The 16,265-nt window shown below is 55.2% G+C and overlaps 1 protein-coding gene across 8 annotated transcripts in view; it reads right to left on the bottom strand.

Annotated features, from left to right (window-relative positions):
• Positions 1-16,265, bottom strand: part of BCAS4 (breast carcinoma amplified sequence 4) — a 60,836-nt gene that overhangs the window by 17,538 nt on the left and 27,033 nt on the right. For 6 of the 8 annotated variants that reach the window (XM_004282921.4, XM_033411166.2, XM_033411167.2 and 3 more), the window contains one exon: positions 10,891-11,025. The exons of the other annotated variants lie outside the window; for them this stretch is intronic. In XM_004282921.4, the coding sequence (XP_004282969.2) occupies positions 10,891-11,025 (135 nt within the window). The remainder of the gene's footprint in view (positions 1-10,890; positions 11,026-16,265) is intronic. 8 annotated transcript variants of the gene reach the window in all.

The following is a 16,265-nucleotide window of genomic DNA, read 5'->3' on the forward strand; positions in this document are numbered from 1 at the left end:
GGTGCTCAGTGATGTCCGGCCCTGAAGCAACCACCTCCCTGCTCTGGCTCCTTACTCCATGTAAAAGCCAGGATTCCCCCCTCTCTAAATTTCCCAGGTTAATTATTAGGACCCTCCAAGTAATGCGAACTTTGGTCTTGACATTCCGTCTGGCAACGTGACAAGGTGTGATGGTATCAGCTGGAACACGCACCTGGATGAATTTACTGCTTAATAAGACGTGGTTTATTTTCCCAGCAGAAAGCTGACCATGAATGGAGCCAAGTTCAAGAACTTCCCAGGCCCCTTAGGCATTAAAGGGATCATCACACTTTCTCCAGATGCCGCAACTCCAGCTGCAGGCATCACACAGGTTTCTGCACTAAGGAGGGACTCACCTCCCTCCACTCATCACGTCACCCGGAACCTGCAATCGCTGACGGGAGCTGCCTGTCCTCTGCGCGGCCCTGCCTCGCTCAGGAATGCCGTGCGACCCAGTGCCAAGCTGGTGCCACGCACTGGGCCATGCTGTCCCCTGCCACAGCCCTTTCCTGGCCTCTCTTCTCCCTTCTTACTTTTTTTTGTGTGTGTGTGCACTGCGCGGCATGCAAGATCCTAATTCCCCAACCAGGGATCGAACCTGCGTCCCCTGCAGTGGAAGTGCGGAGTCTTAACCATTGGACCACCGGGGAAGTCCCACTCTTATCCCCTTTTCTGTCATGCACAGGAGTCAGAAGCATGCAGCCCATCTCATAATTATCTGCTGCAACGCCCGCCTCTGGGTGTTTACTTTCTGGGGTGACCTAGAGCTCAGGCAGGGACCAGTCTCATCACTTCTGCATCCTCTGGTGCCCAGAGGAATGCTCGGAGATGCAGGCGCTGAGCCAGTTAGCTGGGGGCATCCCGGCTGCTCCCCTTCCCTCCCCCAGCCCATAGTGGGCAAGTGACTCTGCCTCTTCCTGCCTCAGTTGTCTTTTATAAGATGAGGCCAGTGATGGCAGCCCACCTCACTGCAGCCAGCAGAGGCTGAGTCACGCGCACCGAGGTCAGCCCAGGGCCCTCAAGCACGACGATTGCTGTGTAGACATTCTCCGTGCACCTGGCTCCTCCTTCTGTGATCCACAAGCCTCGGCACCTGGAACAGCGCCCACGGCATGGTAGGTGCCTGACAGAAGTTCACCGAATAGAAAGGGAATCACGCACGTCCAAACCCTCAACCTGAACCCCTGTGAGCCCCATTTCACAGAGGGGAAGCGGGGACCCTGCTCCAGGCCACAGAGCTAGCAAGCAACACCGCCAAGGTACAAACCCAGGGCCACTGGGCTCCAGAGCCCATGGTTTCATTTATTTTTAAATGTTTTATTCCGGAAATTTTCCATAGTCATAGAACACAAGCAAAAGCCGAGAGGGGGCTATGATGAGCCCCACGTGCTGCTGCCTGGTTTTGATGACGGTCATTCATCTGGGCCGGTGACGCCTAACCCGGGGCAGCCGGGCCTCCAGGGCACATTTGGCAACTTCTGGACACCTTTTTTTTTTTTTTTTTTTTTCTCGGTACGCGGGCCTCTCACTGTTGTGGCCTCTCCCGTTGCGGAGCAGAGGCTCCGGACGCGCAGGCTCAGCGGCCACAGCTCACGGGCCCAGCCGCTCCGCAGCATGTGGGATCTTCCCGGACCGGGGCACAAACCCGTGTCCCCTGCATCGGCAGGCAGACTCTCAACCACTGCGCCACCAGGGAAGCCCTGGACACCTTTTTGATTGTCGCAACCAGGAGGATGGTGCTACCGGCATCTAGTGGGTGGAGACCAGGGATGCTGCTAAACACCGTACAATGCACAGGACAGACCCCACCCCAGGGAATGGTCTGCTCCCAAATGTCAACAGCGCCGAGGGTGCAAAACCCTGGTTTGAGTCCAGTCCATGCTCTCAACTACACTCTCTCCAAGGGCTGCAGGAGTTTGGTCTACACACTGGGAGAAAGGGGAGAGGCCTGCACCATGATATGGGGACCTGGGAGGGCAGAATCGCTCTAGGAAGGGTGATCTTGAGAGTGATGCTCTGGTTAGAAAGTGAGTATTGGGAGCTGCATTTGTCAACACTTCACAGAAGACTGAGGAAATTTCAAATCGTCAGAAAATAAGGATGCCCGTGGAGAGTACTTGCAGAGGGCCCCACCGAGGGCCTCTGCCGGCACTGCCTCTGGGGAGAACCAGCCCCTTTCGAGAAGAGAGCTCGTGGCCAGCCCTGGGCCCTTGTAGCCCTCACATCTGCCTGCTCAGCACAGCCTGTAGCTCTCCAGGCCAATCCCCGCTGCTGTGATATCAGCCCCCTCTCTCCCTCCCTTGGTAAAGGGGCATTGACCCTCCAGACTCTGTAGTAGACACCAATTTACTGTAGGTCTTTGCCAAGACATAGATGGAGGCCTGTGAGGCAACAGGCCCCCTGAGGAGACTTCTTGGAGGCTCTCAGGCAAGTTTTCAAAATCAACTGATGTCACATAAAAACCTGCATCCCCAACCTCCCTTCCTTAAGAAAGAGCACGGTCAGGCCACTCTGAGCCTTTGTTCCCAGCTGGAGGGGAGGGCACCTGCCTCTCCCATTGGCCACAGTCCCCACACAGCCCCTGGGCCTCACTCAGGGCCCTACCTGATTCCAGGGTTCGAAGTCGACCCCTGGGGCATGAAGAATACGGGGCTCTGAAATCAAATGGGGCCAATGCCTGGCTCAGATAAAATGTTCTAACTCCTCTGAGCCTCAGTTTCTTCATCTGTAAAGTGGGAATGTTGACAGGACCTATGTAACAGGTGTGCATGAAGATGAACCAAGCTAGGGCAGGTAAAGTACTAGCTTGTGTCAACCCAAAGAAGAGCCCAGAAAACTGGCTGCTGGCACCAACACTGTCGTAACTACTCTTAGTAAGTCAAAGATAATACAGTCCTTACCCTTGAAAAACTCTTAGTCTTGGGGAACAACAGGTGAAAACACAGATGACTCCCTGAGGTGCTGTGCCAACAGTGGAATGAACAGGGTGTTGGGGAGTCCAGAGGAACGCTGCCTGGGGGAATCCAGGTGGCTTCCCAGTGGTGGTAACATTCAATTTAGCCTTGAACAATGAATAAACATTGCCAGGCAGGGAGCAGGGGACCAGCGTATGCAAAGGCCATAGGCAGTGTCCACCAGACCCAGGGATGGCAGGACTGGGCTTGAGGATGCTCACGGGGGACGTCCCTGACAGTGGCGGTGCTCGGAGATGGTGCACTGTGTCCCTCCAACCACAGGGAAGTTGGGGTGCTCCCACGTAGGCCTCAACAGTGCCCCCCAAAATAAAAACTCCTCCTTGTTGTAAGGAACTTCCTCCCCACTCAAAATCTTAACAAAAATGCAACACTTAAAAAAAAATCTGACCCCCAAACCAGCCTGCCAGGGGCCCTCTGTCCCTCCCCTGCACGTGTGCCACCAGATATCTGGAGTCAAACAAATCTGTTAACGTGTGAGCGCTGAGTGACTCCCTGAGAGCCAGGCTGGTGGGGGATTGGCAGGGGGGCTGGGGACCCAGCACCACTCGGCCTCCATTGTTGCGTTAATATTTGCCATCTGCTCATGTTGCATTTTTACCGCAAGGGATGACGGGGGCAGAAGCAGAAGGAGAGGCCGCTGCAGGGCCGGGAGAAGGCGCCATGGAATCTCCTCTGCCTTCTTTGTGTTGCTGCCTTGCTAGGCCTCCACCACTGAGATAAAGCCCCGGCCAGGCTGTGCCTCCTTCCGGGAGTCACCCCTCCAGGGGGATTGGGCAGAGGGAGAGGGAGGGGGAGGGGGAGGCGGCCCCAGCCAGACAGAGCCTCCCCCTTCCCTGGGTGGGGCGGGGAGGGGAGGGGGGGGGGTCCGGGTACGGAGCGGGGAGGGGAGGAGGCGCCGAGCCTGGCACTGACGACTCCTACAGGCCAAGCCTGGGCAGGACAGCTCCGCCCACAGCCTCTGCTACCTCCAGGAAAGCCCAGGACGCGGCCCCAAGCCGCTGCGGAGAGAGGCAGGCATAGACACTCATCCCAGCTCTCCACGACCTGGAGACCACCTCCGGAGAAATCTGGGGGACGGGGGCTTCCAAGGGCCATGGAAGCCTTCAGAGCATCCATTGACTAGTATTTATTGAACACCTACTGCATGCTCAGCCCGGCTAGGAGACTCAAATGCCCACAGGCAGGTAATGACAATGGGTGTCTTAGGCCAGATGGCGGCTCAGCAGGGACACTGCTCAGGGGCCGAGACCTCTGCTTTTTCAAGCAAAAGCCAGAGGTGTACATTCTTCTGTGAACTTCGCTTTTCTAAATGCTGGCAACTAATTCAAATTAAACACATGCATATTAAACATATGCCAAGCTGGCCAAAGAATGTTATGTGGGTGGGGCAGACTGGGTCCAAGGACCTCCAGCTGCAACCTCCACCTTCTAGGTTGTGGGTCCTGCACTCGGGAAGATCATAGAGAAGGGGAGAGACACTGAACGAGGTCTAAGCTGGATCAGATTCTGGCTCTGCTGCCTATGCTGTGTGACCCTGGGCAAGTGAACGGCCCTCTCCGAGCCTCAGGTCCCTTTCTCAAATGATATCATTTACCTCTGGGGTTGTTACGGGTAGTCGAGACGAGGCACCGAAAATCCTTCCTGAATGCTCTCAATACAACCACCATAGTTGGAGCAATAGTAGATGTGTTCGTCATGCTGCTCCCAGAAGCTGAGGGCTCCTGCTGGGGCTGGTGCAAAGTGAAGGAAGACGCCATGGGCTTTCCACTCTTCCCTGGTCCCAAATGCCTCTGAAGGCGTGGGGCCTGTGGGATACAGGCCATCAGCCTGAAGTCCAGAGCTGGGGAGTGTGCTGGGTGTGACCCACAGGCGCAACAGACTTTTCTTCCCCAAGATGTTTAACATTTAGAAAAATTAGTTGCTGACTTTTAGACATTAGAAGATTCATATAAAACCCCACATGCCTAGCTTTCTCCCCAAAATAGAAAAATCTAGCCATTCTTGATCCCATTTCTGCAAGGCTGCTTCTGGAAGTCTCCACCCCTATAAGTAAGGCAGGGGCTCTGCAACTCGCCACAGTCCCCACCGCTCCTTACTGTCTCACACCTGGCAGACACACTCATTTATGTTACCAGATCGCCCCCTGGGTATGTGCGGGGTGAGCCGGGCAGGCCCAAGGCCACAGTCCACCCCGGCAGCCTGGCTCTGTGCGGTGTCAGGACTTGGCCCCAAGTGGTTTTGCTATTAGCCAGAGAGCCTTCCTTGGAAAGCACCTGACTCTTAGCCATTGGAAAATTAATCAAAATGACACCTCGAGGGACTTCCCTCGTGGCGCAGTGGTTAAGAATCCGCCTGCCAATGCAGGGGACACGGGTTCGAGCCCTGGTCCCAGAAGATCCCACATGCTGCGGAGCAACTAAGCCCGTGCGCCACAGCTCCTGAGCCTGCGCTCTAGAGCCCGCGAGCCACAACTACTGAAGCCCATGTGCCGCAACTACTGAAGCCCGTGCGCCTAGAGCCCGTGCTCCACAACACGAGAAACCACTGTGATGAGAAGCCCACGCACTGCAACAAAGAGTAGCCCCTGCTCGCCGCAACAAGAGAAAGCCCATGTGCAGCAACGAAGACCCCATGCAGCCAAAAAATAAATAAATTAATTAATTAATTAAAAGAAAAAATGACACCTCGTCAACACGATGTTTTGGCTCGGCGGAAAACAAACAGCGGTCTACAACAACTTAGCGCGGCTCTTCTGTGCCCCTGGGTGCGGGCCCCGAGCAGAGGGCCTGGCGTGGTCAGAACACCTGTGGCAGCCACTTGGCCATGACCAGGCCCGGACCGAGGGGACATGGGGCCACCTGACGTGGTCTCCACACCCCTCCAAGGCCTGCGGCCCGTACGGCTCCACCTCCATCTCACTTTCGCTTCCACATATGTCTGAAACCGTCTCCAGATGTGAGGGGCCCTCTGTGTGCAGAGACAGGGCTGCCTCCTCAGGCAGGGTCTCTGGGACCCAGACACATGGCCAGGAGACCTGGGCGCCCTAACTGGAGCGCCTTTTCTCTCTTCCAGTTGGACAAAGGCCCCGAGACCCGGCAAGGCGAGGATTCCAGTGATCTCAAGGCACAGCATGAGATGTTTCCAGGCCGAGGAAACGCACTCCTAACCGTTGAACTCTGAGGCTTGAAGGGCACCTACGCACCCTGCTCAGCTCTCATGGTCAAGTCTAAACAAGACATCGCTGACCCTAAATGCCAGCCTTAGCTCAGGGTAGAGAATGTGCCCTGGAAATTCCCCAAGCAAAGCAAATTTACCAAGTCCCTCCCCTGCTACGAACCCTTCCATGGCTTTCCATTGCCCTTAGAATAGTGTCCAGTCCCCCTGTGTGGCCTGAGACCCCGCCCACCCAATCTGGCCCCAACCTCGTCTCCCACACTCCACCCCCCCGGCTCAATCCCCATGCTGGACTCCCCGCTGCTCCTCAGGCACCAGGCTCAGTCCCAGCCCAGAGCCTCGGTGCCTGCATCCCCACTGCTGGGTGCACCCTTTCTTCCGACTTCAGGCTGTTCTCACTCACCAGCCAGGTCTCAGCCTACACGGCCCTTCCTCGGAGGCCATGCCTGGTTCCCTCAGAGCAAGCCAGGGCCCTCTTTAGAAATGACTAGCTACTGAATTTTCTTAGGATTTGGTCATTGCCTCTATTCTTCCACTGGATACATGCTTCCTGAAGTAAGAGATCACAGCTCTCTCCCAAGGCAACAGAGTTAGGAATGTGGGTTCATATCCTGATGCCCAGCTGTGTGGCCTTGGGCAAGTTACTAAACCTCTCTGTGCCTCAGTTCCCTCACCTGTAAAATAGGGATAAAAATAGCACCTCCCCCGTGGGGTACTGAGGGTTGAGAACAGCACCTGGCGCTGCAGGGCTGGCTCTGTCACCACTACCGATACCTGCTCACCGCTGAGGGATTAGGCAGTCTGTCTTGAACCGTTATTTAAAGGCAAAGCTGGCTTTTCAGACCCACCAATGCTCAGAACCCTCCGTCTGAGAGTTCTGGAGTCTTTTACTCCCCACTGCTTTAGTGGAGGAGGCCCTCTTCATCTCACAGCAAATTGAAACCAGTTTTCTAGCAAGCAGAGCCTTTCTTGGTCAAGCCCGTGTCAGCCAACTGACAGTTAAGCTGTCTGAGGCCTGCAGAGGCTAAGAGACTTACCCACAGTCACACAGCTAAAAAAATGCCACAGCGAAAGAGAGGTACAGTTCTGAGGTAAAATCTTGGAACATTTTAAAAATCAATGTAAAAGTATAGTTGAAAACTTCTTTGCAGTACAGCATGGAAATACGGACCTTTGTACCATGAAAATATGTATGTTAGCATTAAAACTGAAGCATGGAAGCATGGACATTTTTACGTCCGGGCGCAGAGGGCCCAGGGGGCCAGGCCAGCTCTCACCCCAGTCTGGGCACTGACTGCGCGCTTCTTCGGCAGCTCAAGTCAAAGGCCAAAGGCCTGGCCTTTGCGGGGGATCTCGTGACGAGGAGGTACACTCAGGCTGGCATTCCCGGGCCGGCCCAGGCCTCGGCCAGCACCAAGTCACGTGGGCAGGGGCGGCTCTGGGCCTCTGGTGCTGGGGAGGGGTAGGGAGCTGGCGGACTGCTTCCCAGCCCCACTCCTGGTGTGTTGGGAGACCCTAGCCCCGGCGCTGCACACCCTCCCTGGGCCTCCCCACTACAGCTGCAAAGTGAGGAAGAGGAGGGAGGGAGAAATGAGGCCAGCAGGGCAGAAGGGGCTGGCAGAGTTAGAAAACACACAGACCAGTTTTCTCCCCATCTCTCTCCCTCCCCAGGAACTCCTGTTCCAGCTGATGGAGCAGCAGGGAGGGTGGAAAACACACCCCCGAAGGTCCCTGCCCGGCGCCAGGGGTGAGGGCTGAGGGCCTCCTGCCTGGGCCCTGTGAGGGAGTCCCCACTGATCCCCCTGATTCTGGGAGGGCCTGGGGGCAGCAGTGAGTGGCCTATTTCCTTTGGGGGGATGGGCTTCCACAGGAGTGGGGACAGGACCCTTCTGCGCAAGAGCCTCTGCCCCACGCCAGCTCCCGGAGACGGAGGAGGGCAGGTGGAGACAAGAAGGCAGAATCTGGGCTTGTGCAGAGGGGCTTCCCACTGCTGGGGGGGCCTGGTGTGGACGCCCAGGTACGGGCAGTGGTCAGTGAAGCGTCCACCTTGGGTGGGCACTGAGGGGAACCGACCAGAGACAGTGTGAAATCCTGGCTTGGTGGGTTCTTCCAGGTGGAAGAGACGGAGACCCGTCCAGGTGCTCTTCAAGGACCCCAACCCCCGGACTGCAGCTCCAGTGGTCGGAACCAGGCCCAGAAAGACGCAGCAGGGCCAAGTGGTGCAGACTGCCAGCTCCAGGCCTAGGTCTCACAGGTTCAAATCCCAGCTCCACCACGTTCTGGGTGGGCAAGCACTTCGACCCTTTAGTGCCTCAGTTTCCTCATCTGTAAAATAGGGACAGTGACTAGACCTAGGTCACAGGGTGGGATGTGAGGTGCCTGCCGGGTCAGGGCCCCAGTACAAGCCGTGACAACCATTATTCTAGAAGGGCCGCTTCAGCTTGCACCCCCGGGTGCAGGTGCAGCCCTGGAAACCCTCGGGTCTGCACACGCGTGTGCGCACACTTGCCTACATTGCCTGCTCCACACAAAGCCCTCCCAGGGCCAAGATCAACACGCCGGGGTTGCTGAATGACTCACCACCCCTGGCTGGGACGCATTTCCTGGAACAAGTCACTGCAGGTAGGGCTGGGGGGCCCCGAGTCTGGTAGAGATGAGAGGATGCAAATCCCCGCATGCCCAGCCACACCCCGATGGGATCCTGCAACAGGAGTGGGCGGCGGACCCGATTTCACAGCCCCACGGGCCTGAGTTCCAACCCCGGCGCTGACCTTGGATTCGCGACTCTCCCCCTCCAAGCCTTGGCCTCTGCCACTAAATGAGGACACTAGTGCCAACCACAAAGGGACAATTGTGCAGGCTATAGAAAAAGACTGTAAAGTACAGAGACCAAGGACCCAGCAGGCCCCACTGTTAGGATTCCTGCTGCAGACCACGGGCAGCCAAGGTCCTCTGTCCTTCCTCCCCCATGGTGCTTCTAAGCCATCAGTGGGCAGAGCACTATGTGACTGGGGGGGCTCCTGGTCACCCTGGAACAGTCACCATAACTCAAGGACCAAGAAGGCAACTCCTGACTTCACTGAAAGGCAGGAGAGACCACATTTGGCTGGAGAGGGGGCAATCCCAGAGGGCTTCTCAGAGGAGGTGGTATTAAGTTGGCTCTAAAGGATCAATAGGAGTTCCGAGATCATGAGATCTGTGAGGCCATTGTTTAGCTGCTACTGGCCTTGGGCAAGTCCCTCACCTGGAGGCAGGCAGGTAAGCAGCACATGCCTCAGGCAGGTGTAAGACAAGACAGAGCAGTGGGGTCCTGACAGGGACTGGAGAGTGACACCCAGGCAGGCATCCCAAGCCAAACAGAATGAGTTCACACGGGGCCAGAGTGGCAACACTGCAACTACTCCGTTTCCTCATCAGTCAAATGGGGATAACATTCATTCCCAGCGCACAAGATGATCGGGAAAAGTACATGAATTAACGCACATGAAATACCTCAGCAGTGCCTGGAACACTGTAAACGCTCGATATATGAGCCTTTGTGAGAACACTAAGAGGAGACAGGGAAGGGGGGCATGCAGGAGGGACAGAGAGAACAGAGGAGCAGAGGGGGACCCCCAGGCAGGGCCCAAGGAACAGTGAGAGACCCCACTGGGGGGCAGGACAGAGCAGCTGGCTGAGCAAGACCCCTTTCCTGGAAAGGGCAAGACCCTGGAGATAGGTCAACCAGGGCTCCAACCTGGCCTTGCTACTTGAGGCAGCGTGGCTTCGGACAAGTCCCTTCACCACCCTGAGCCTCGGTCTCCGCATCTGTAAAGTGGGGAAATGACAAAAGTACCTTCCTCCAAAGACTGGCATGAGAACCAGGTGCCATATACAACAGCACACAAAGTGCTTAAAGCAGACCTGACATAAAATTATCAAATCCAGCTTAGAGTGGGGTTTCTCAAACTCAGCACTACTGATGTTCAGGGCTAGATAATTCTCTGGTGTGGGGGGCTGTCCTGTACACTCTAGGGTGTTTAAAAGCATCCCTGGTTTCTACCCACTTGCCTCCAGTTGTGACAATTGCAACATCTCCAGACACTGCCCAATGTTCCCTAGACGAGGGAATCAGTAAGCCGGAAAGACAGAGGTGCTTAAACACTGAAGGTCTCTGCAAGGCAGGATCAGTCTGGTCTCAGTTTCTCCATCAGTAAAAGGGACACAATGACCCTTCCTTTCTTATAGGGAGGATCCCAGGAAAGCAGCGATGTGGGAGAGCGAGGCCTTTGCAAGCTGCGGGCCGGCTGCCCCTCTCACTGTCCCCTGTTTTCTGGTCTGCTAGAGGCCGACTTGTGCCTTGGGAAGGGGGACCCCGCCTGAATTCTGGAACTCACTCTGAGCACGTCCTTAGGTGTGGAAGGAAGGGACAGGAGGGCAGGGGCTGCTTCTATTCGCCATGGTAACCCCAGATGGACCACAGTGCTTGGCAAACAGCAGCACTTACTAACTGGTGGGTGAGGCGGCGGGCAGTCACGGCACTGAAGCACGCGGCTCAGGGCACGCAGGGGCGCACGAGGGAGGCACTGCAACACTCCAGCCACCTAGCCAGCTCCCCACCGGCTGGCCAGATGCTGTTTCCTGTCTGCAGAAGCCAGCCGTGCCCTTTGAACTCCTGTTTCCTGAGCCCCTCTCCCTGCTCCAGGGTCTGGGAGGGGGCAGGGAGGTAGGGGATACTCACGTTCCCGAAGGCGGGGAGCCCCGAGGAGCCCAGCCACTTCCGCAGGGCCTGTGAGAGGGCCCCGTGGTCCCGCTCGGCCTGAAGCACGTGGGCTTCCAGGAAGGAGACGTGGTGCCCGACCATCTTGACAAAGGCCTGGTGGGAGAGGGGAAAGCAGTGATGCCACATCTGCGCAGACTGGGGTGTGTTCCTGGCTGCCTCCCTCTCACCTGGCCCCATGGACTCCGGGAGAGTTCAGGCAGCACCTGCCCAGCCGGGGGCACCTTCAGAAACCCTGACAGTAACAGTGACACCTCCTCCTTGGAGGCCTGGCCTGGCCGAGCCTCCACTCATGTCCTCTCACCTTCTCCCCCTAGTGACCATCTGTTTAGCCTCTATTTTACAGAGGAGGTAAACTGATGCTCAGAGAGGTTGGACCACCTGCCCAAAGTCACACAGCCAGGAAGTGACAGAGAGGGGACTCAGGCTGCACAGCCTTCTTTATGAAAAATGGAGTTTTTAGAAATCGCTCACTTTAATATTTGCTGGATATTGGGGGAGCCTCAAACTCAGAAGGTGCCAAGGGGCAGGCAGGTGACAAGCGGGTGAAGTAGGATGAGTGCGGACAGGGTGAACCGGAACGCCGGGTCCCGGCCCCCAAGGGGCACTCAGCTCTGGGTCTCTAGTGCAGAACCTCCAATTTCAAAAGAAAAAAAGAGAATGCTGGGGTCAGATTCTCTGGACTAGAATCCAGGTTCTATCACTTACTAGTTGTGTGCCTTTTGGCAACTTACTTCATTTCTATTATCCTCAATTTTCTTATCTGTAAAATGGGAATAATAATAATACCAACCTTGTTCTGCAGTTAAGTGCTTAGGGTATATTAAGAGCTCAATTAATATCAGATAACATCATTTAAAAAGAAAAAAAAAGGACATTCAGATTTTATGAAAAGTGTCCAGTTTTTTAAAACGTTAGCAATAATTTCACAATTTAAAAAAGTACCGTGCAGGCCCGGCGAGACTCATTTGTGACTTCTGGTGTGCTTGTGTGTGGTGTGCATGTGTGTTTCCGTGGGTACCTATGTTTGTGTGTTGTGTGCATGTGTTTGTGTGTGTTGTGTGTATGTTTGCGTGTGTGCCCATATGTTGTGTGCATGTGTCTGTGTGGTGTGTACACGTGCATGTGTTTGTACATGCACTGCACGTACAGCCGGGAAGGCCGCCAAAGGTGGCGGCTCTGGTGCCATTTCAGACAAGCCCCCCTCTGCGGAGGCTTTTACTGTTGGAACCTCCCTGTTCCAATAGTAAAATGCAAGAGATTTTCTTGCACCAGGAAGAGGCAGGAGACCCTCTCAGTGCTGGGCCCCACGAGGGAGCCTCCCTTCACTGGATGGAAAGCCCCGGTCAGCCCATCCAGCAAGGCCCACCACCACCCAGCCCTGCCTCTCCCCGTGTCCCACACACCAGCCACACAGGCTGCGCTTTTGTTCCTTGAAAACGCCAAGCCTCACCCTCCACAGGGCCTTTGCATCAGCTCTCTCCAGACCGGCAGCACTTCTCTGTTCTCGATGGGGTGAACCCTGCTTGTCTCTCAGGCCCTGGATCCACTGTCCCCCGACAGAGAGGCCTTCCCCAACCACCTAATCTAACATGCCCCACGTCACTGCGGAGCCACCCCGTTTCCCCGTCTTCCTAGCTCTCCTCTCCCTCTGAACTTCCTGTCTGCTTGTTCACGGTCCATCTCCCTCTAGATGTGAGTTCTGGAAGAGCAGATGCTGAGTCAGTGTTGTTCACAAGGCCACAGCCAGGGCCTGGTCAGCTGGAAGGGGCTCAGCTGGATGGTGGAGGCACGAATGCACGCAAGCATGAATGAATGAACGAGTGCGCACACACGAATGAATGTATGCATGGATGAATGCATGCACGCGTGAATGAATGCATGCATGCATGTATGAATCAGTGCACACACAGGAATGAATACATGCAAGCATGAATGAATGAATGAACACACGAATGAATGTATGCATGGATGAATGCATGCACGCACGAATGCACACATGCATGGATGAATCAATGCACACACAGGAATGAATACATGCACGCATGCATGCATGACTGCATCTTTAGCAAAAAGACATTGGATGAACACAAGATGGTGGCACTGCTGTGCTGCCGCCGCCCTGTGGTTCTGGCAGGGGCAGAGCTGAAAGGCTCTGAATAAGCCACATCAAGTGTGTGTGTGCGTGTGTGTGTGTGTGCGCGCGTGTGTGCGCGTGTGTGTGTGCGTGTGTGTTGGGGGGCGGGGAGACAAGGAGCCACAGGCTGGGCAGCTTCCCCTGGCCTTGCTGGGCCTGCACATCTGGTTGTAAGACACAAAAGAAAGTTCTACAGTCCCTCCTCCAGCCGATTCCAATTTTACGCTCCCTGCGTTAATACCGTTAATACTGATGTGGCGGGGAGTATGAGGGATGCTGAGGAATGTGCGCTCACGAGGTCGGAACCGCCTCCAAAGTGCCTGCCAGAGAGGGCAGCCCGGCCAAGCAGCAGCCAGGGAGAGGCCGAAACCTGGCCAGGAAAGCTGATCCCGGGAAACTGGAAAGACGCGGACACGCATCCACACAGAGAGGGGAGGAGGGGACAGAAGGAGGGTGAGCGCTCATCGGGACCACCCTTGGGACTATAGGTGACTTCTATATAATCTTCTCTACAATGAAAATGAACCACTTTTATTATCAGAAGGGAGGGAAGGAAGAAGGGAAGGAGGGAAGGAAAGAAGGAAAGGGGGGGAGGGATGAGAAAGAAGGCAAAGTCACATTGTTTTAAATTTTATTTGTGAGTCCTGAATGGTGTATCTGAATCCTTGTGGCAAAGGCCCCCAGCTTCAGAGCAGGGCCCAGTCCAGAAAGGGTGCCAACGCCAGCACTGACTTTTGTAATCCCAGCTGCACCACTTCCCAGCTGTGTGACCCTGGGTAAATAACTTTGCCTTTCTGTGCCTCAGCCACTTTCTCTACAAAATAGGACTAATAATGGGACCTTCCTCCTGGGGCTGCTGTGAGGGTGAAGCAAGTTGTTTCAACTAAAGCACTTAAGAGTCCCTGGCTCATAGCAGGTGCTCAGTAAATGTTAGTTTTTTCTGGCCTGAAAGGTCACCCCCATGGTTCCCAAGCCTCCCCTCCCATGGGTCACACTGATTTGAGAGCTGAGTGGTCCTGGGCTCCCTGGAACCCCCTGACATGTTAGGCCCTGGAGCCCCCAGTCGGCTGGGCCGAGTGCTAAGCAGGCATCCCAGATTCTGGCTCTCAGCCTGTGGGCAATGGCCACCACCATAGTGATAGCCTGTCCTCAGCGAGCATCTACAAGATGCCCGGTGCTGGGCTAACACCTTCACGATGACATAGTCACAATTTGCAGAGGAGGAAACTGATGCTGAGAGGGTGAGTGAGTTACCCAACGGGCAGATCTGAGGCCCAGGTGGTCTGGCTCTGGAATCCATCCGCCTCAGATTGGGGTCTGATCGGGTCCTAAGTTTTATTGTTCTCATGTCACATGCAGCTTAGTGGGAAATACATATTCTCCCATTTGCCTTGAAATCCATGACCCTCTTGGACTAACTTTTTCTTCCCTTTTTTTTTTTTTTGCGGACGCGGGCCTCTCACTGCTGTGGCCTCCCCCGTTGCGGAGCACAGGCTCCGGACGCGCAGGCTCGGCGGCCATGGCTCACGAGCCCAGCTGCTCCGCAGCATGTGGGATCTTCCCAGACCAGGGCACGAACCCATGTCCCCTGCATCGGCAGGCGGACTCTCAACCACTGCGCCACCAGGGAAGCCCTCTTCCTTTTAATGGAGACGCAGTTGCAGAGAAATATCTCTAGTCTAAGGAAAGCAGCAGTTCCGGGGGGTTGACAAGAGGCAAATGCCACTTAGCCTCAATGTTGGGGAGACTCTAGGGCAGAGTGGGGACTGTGGCAGCCGAGAGATTCACACCCCACTGAAGGGGAGAGTTGCTTCTCAGCTCCAGCTCTTCCCAGAAAGTATGGGGGTGTGGCTTGGGGTTGGTCTTCTAATACCTGACTGCCCAGTACAGTCCTGGATCCTGCTGGCATCTGAGTTTGCAATCTCCATCTAAAGCTTACAGTAACTGCTGGTGGGAGAGTAAAATTGTGTCAAAACTTTGGAAACTGGTCTTGGCAGTTCCTAAAAAGACTTAACCACATGACCCAGCAATTCCAGTCCTAGGTATTTACCCAAGAGAAATGAAAATGTACAGCCACGCAAAAACCTGAACATGAACGTTCATAGCAGCATTATTCATAATAGCCCCAAAGCAGAAACAACCCAAGGACCCATCAACGGATGAATGGATAAACAAAATGCGGTATAGCCATCCCTGCAATGGAATACTATTCATTCATAAAAAGGAATGAAGTTCTGACACGTTCCAACCTGCATGAACCTTGAAAGCACTATGCAAAGTAAACTAAGCCAGACACCATAGGCCACATATGATATGAAATGTCCAGAGACAAATGTATAGACTCAGAGTAGATGAGTGGTTGCCAGGGGCCAGGAGTGGGGAATGATTGCTAACCAATGAGCCATCCTGTGTCTTCAGTGGCTTCCTACTCCTCAGGAAAAAGGTCACCATGCTGACCTTGGAGTGGAAGGCCTAGACAACGGGCCTCCTGCTGCCCAATGTCTCCAGCCCTGCTCAGGTCATGACCTCCCTCATCCCTGTAGCCTGGCCCTCCCCGGATCCTTCCAGTGTCCCCGTCTCCTTCCTGCCCCAGAGCGCAGATGCCCCCCGCCTCTGAGCCTCTGCCCGAGCTGTGCCCTCACGCACCCAGCACAGCTCCTTCCACTCACCCTCCGGGGCCAGAAGGTTCCACTCCTTGCTCGCTACTTCCCTCCAGAGCACTCGACTCCCTCTAGGTCACCCTTGGTGAATGTGGTCAGCAGAATGACGGGCCCCCAAAATATCTCATCCTCATTCCCAGAACCTGTGGCCAAAGGGACCTGGCAGGTGTGAATAAGGATCCTGAGCTGGGGAGACTGTCCTGGATTATCCGGGTAATCACAGGCATCCTTATAAGATGGAGGCAGGGAGTCAGAGGAGGACAGAGCCTGGAAGATGCTACGCTGTGGGCTTTGAAGGTGGAGGACAGCACCATGAGCCGAGCGACGCAGGCGGCCTCCGGACACTGGAAAAGGCCAGGACGTGAACTCTCCCCCAGAGCCTCCAGAAGGAACCAGCCCTGCTGACTCCTGCTGACACATTTTGGACTTCTGACCTCAAGAGCTGTAAGATGCTAAATCCATGTTGTTTTAAGCCACTATGTTTGTGATAACTTGTTACAGCAGCCCCGGGAAATGCTATGGTCATGCTTTGTTGCTGT

Source organism: Orcinus orca, chromosome 16 (assembly GCF_937001465.1).
Source record: "Orcinus orca chromosome 16, mOrcOrc1.1, whole genome shotgun sequence".
Taxonomy (NCBI): Eukaryota; Metazoa; Chordata; class Mammalia; order Artiodactyla; family Delphinidae; genus Orcinus; species Orcinus orca.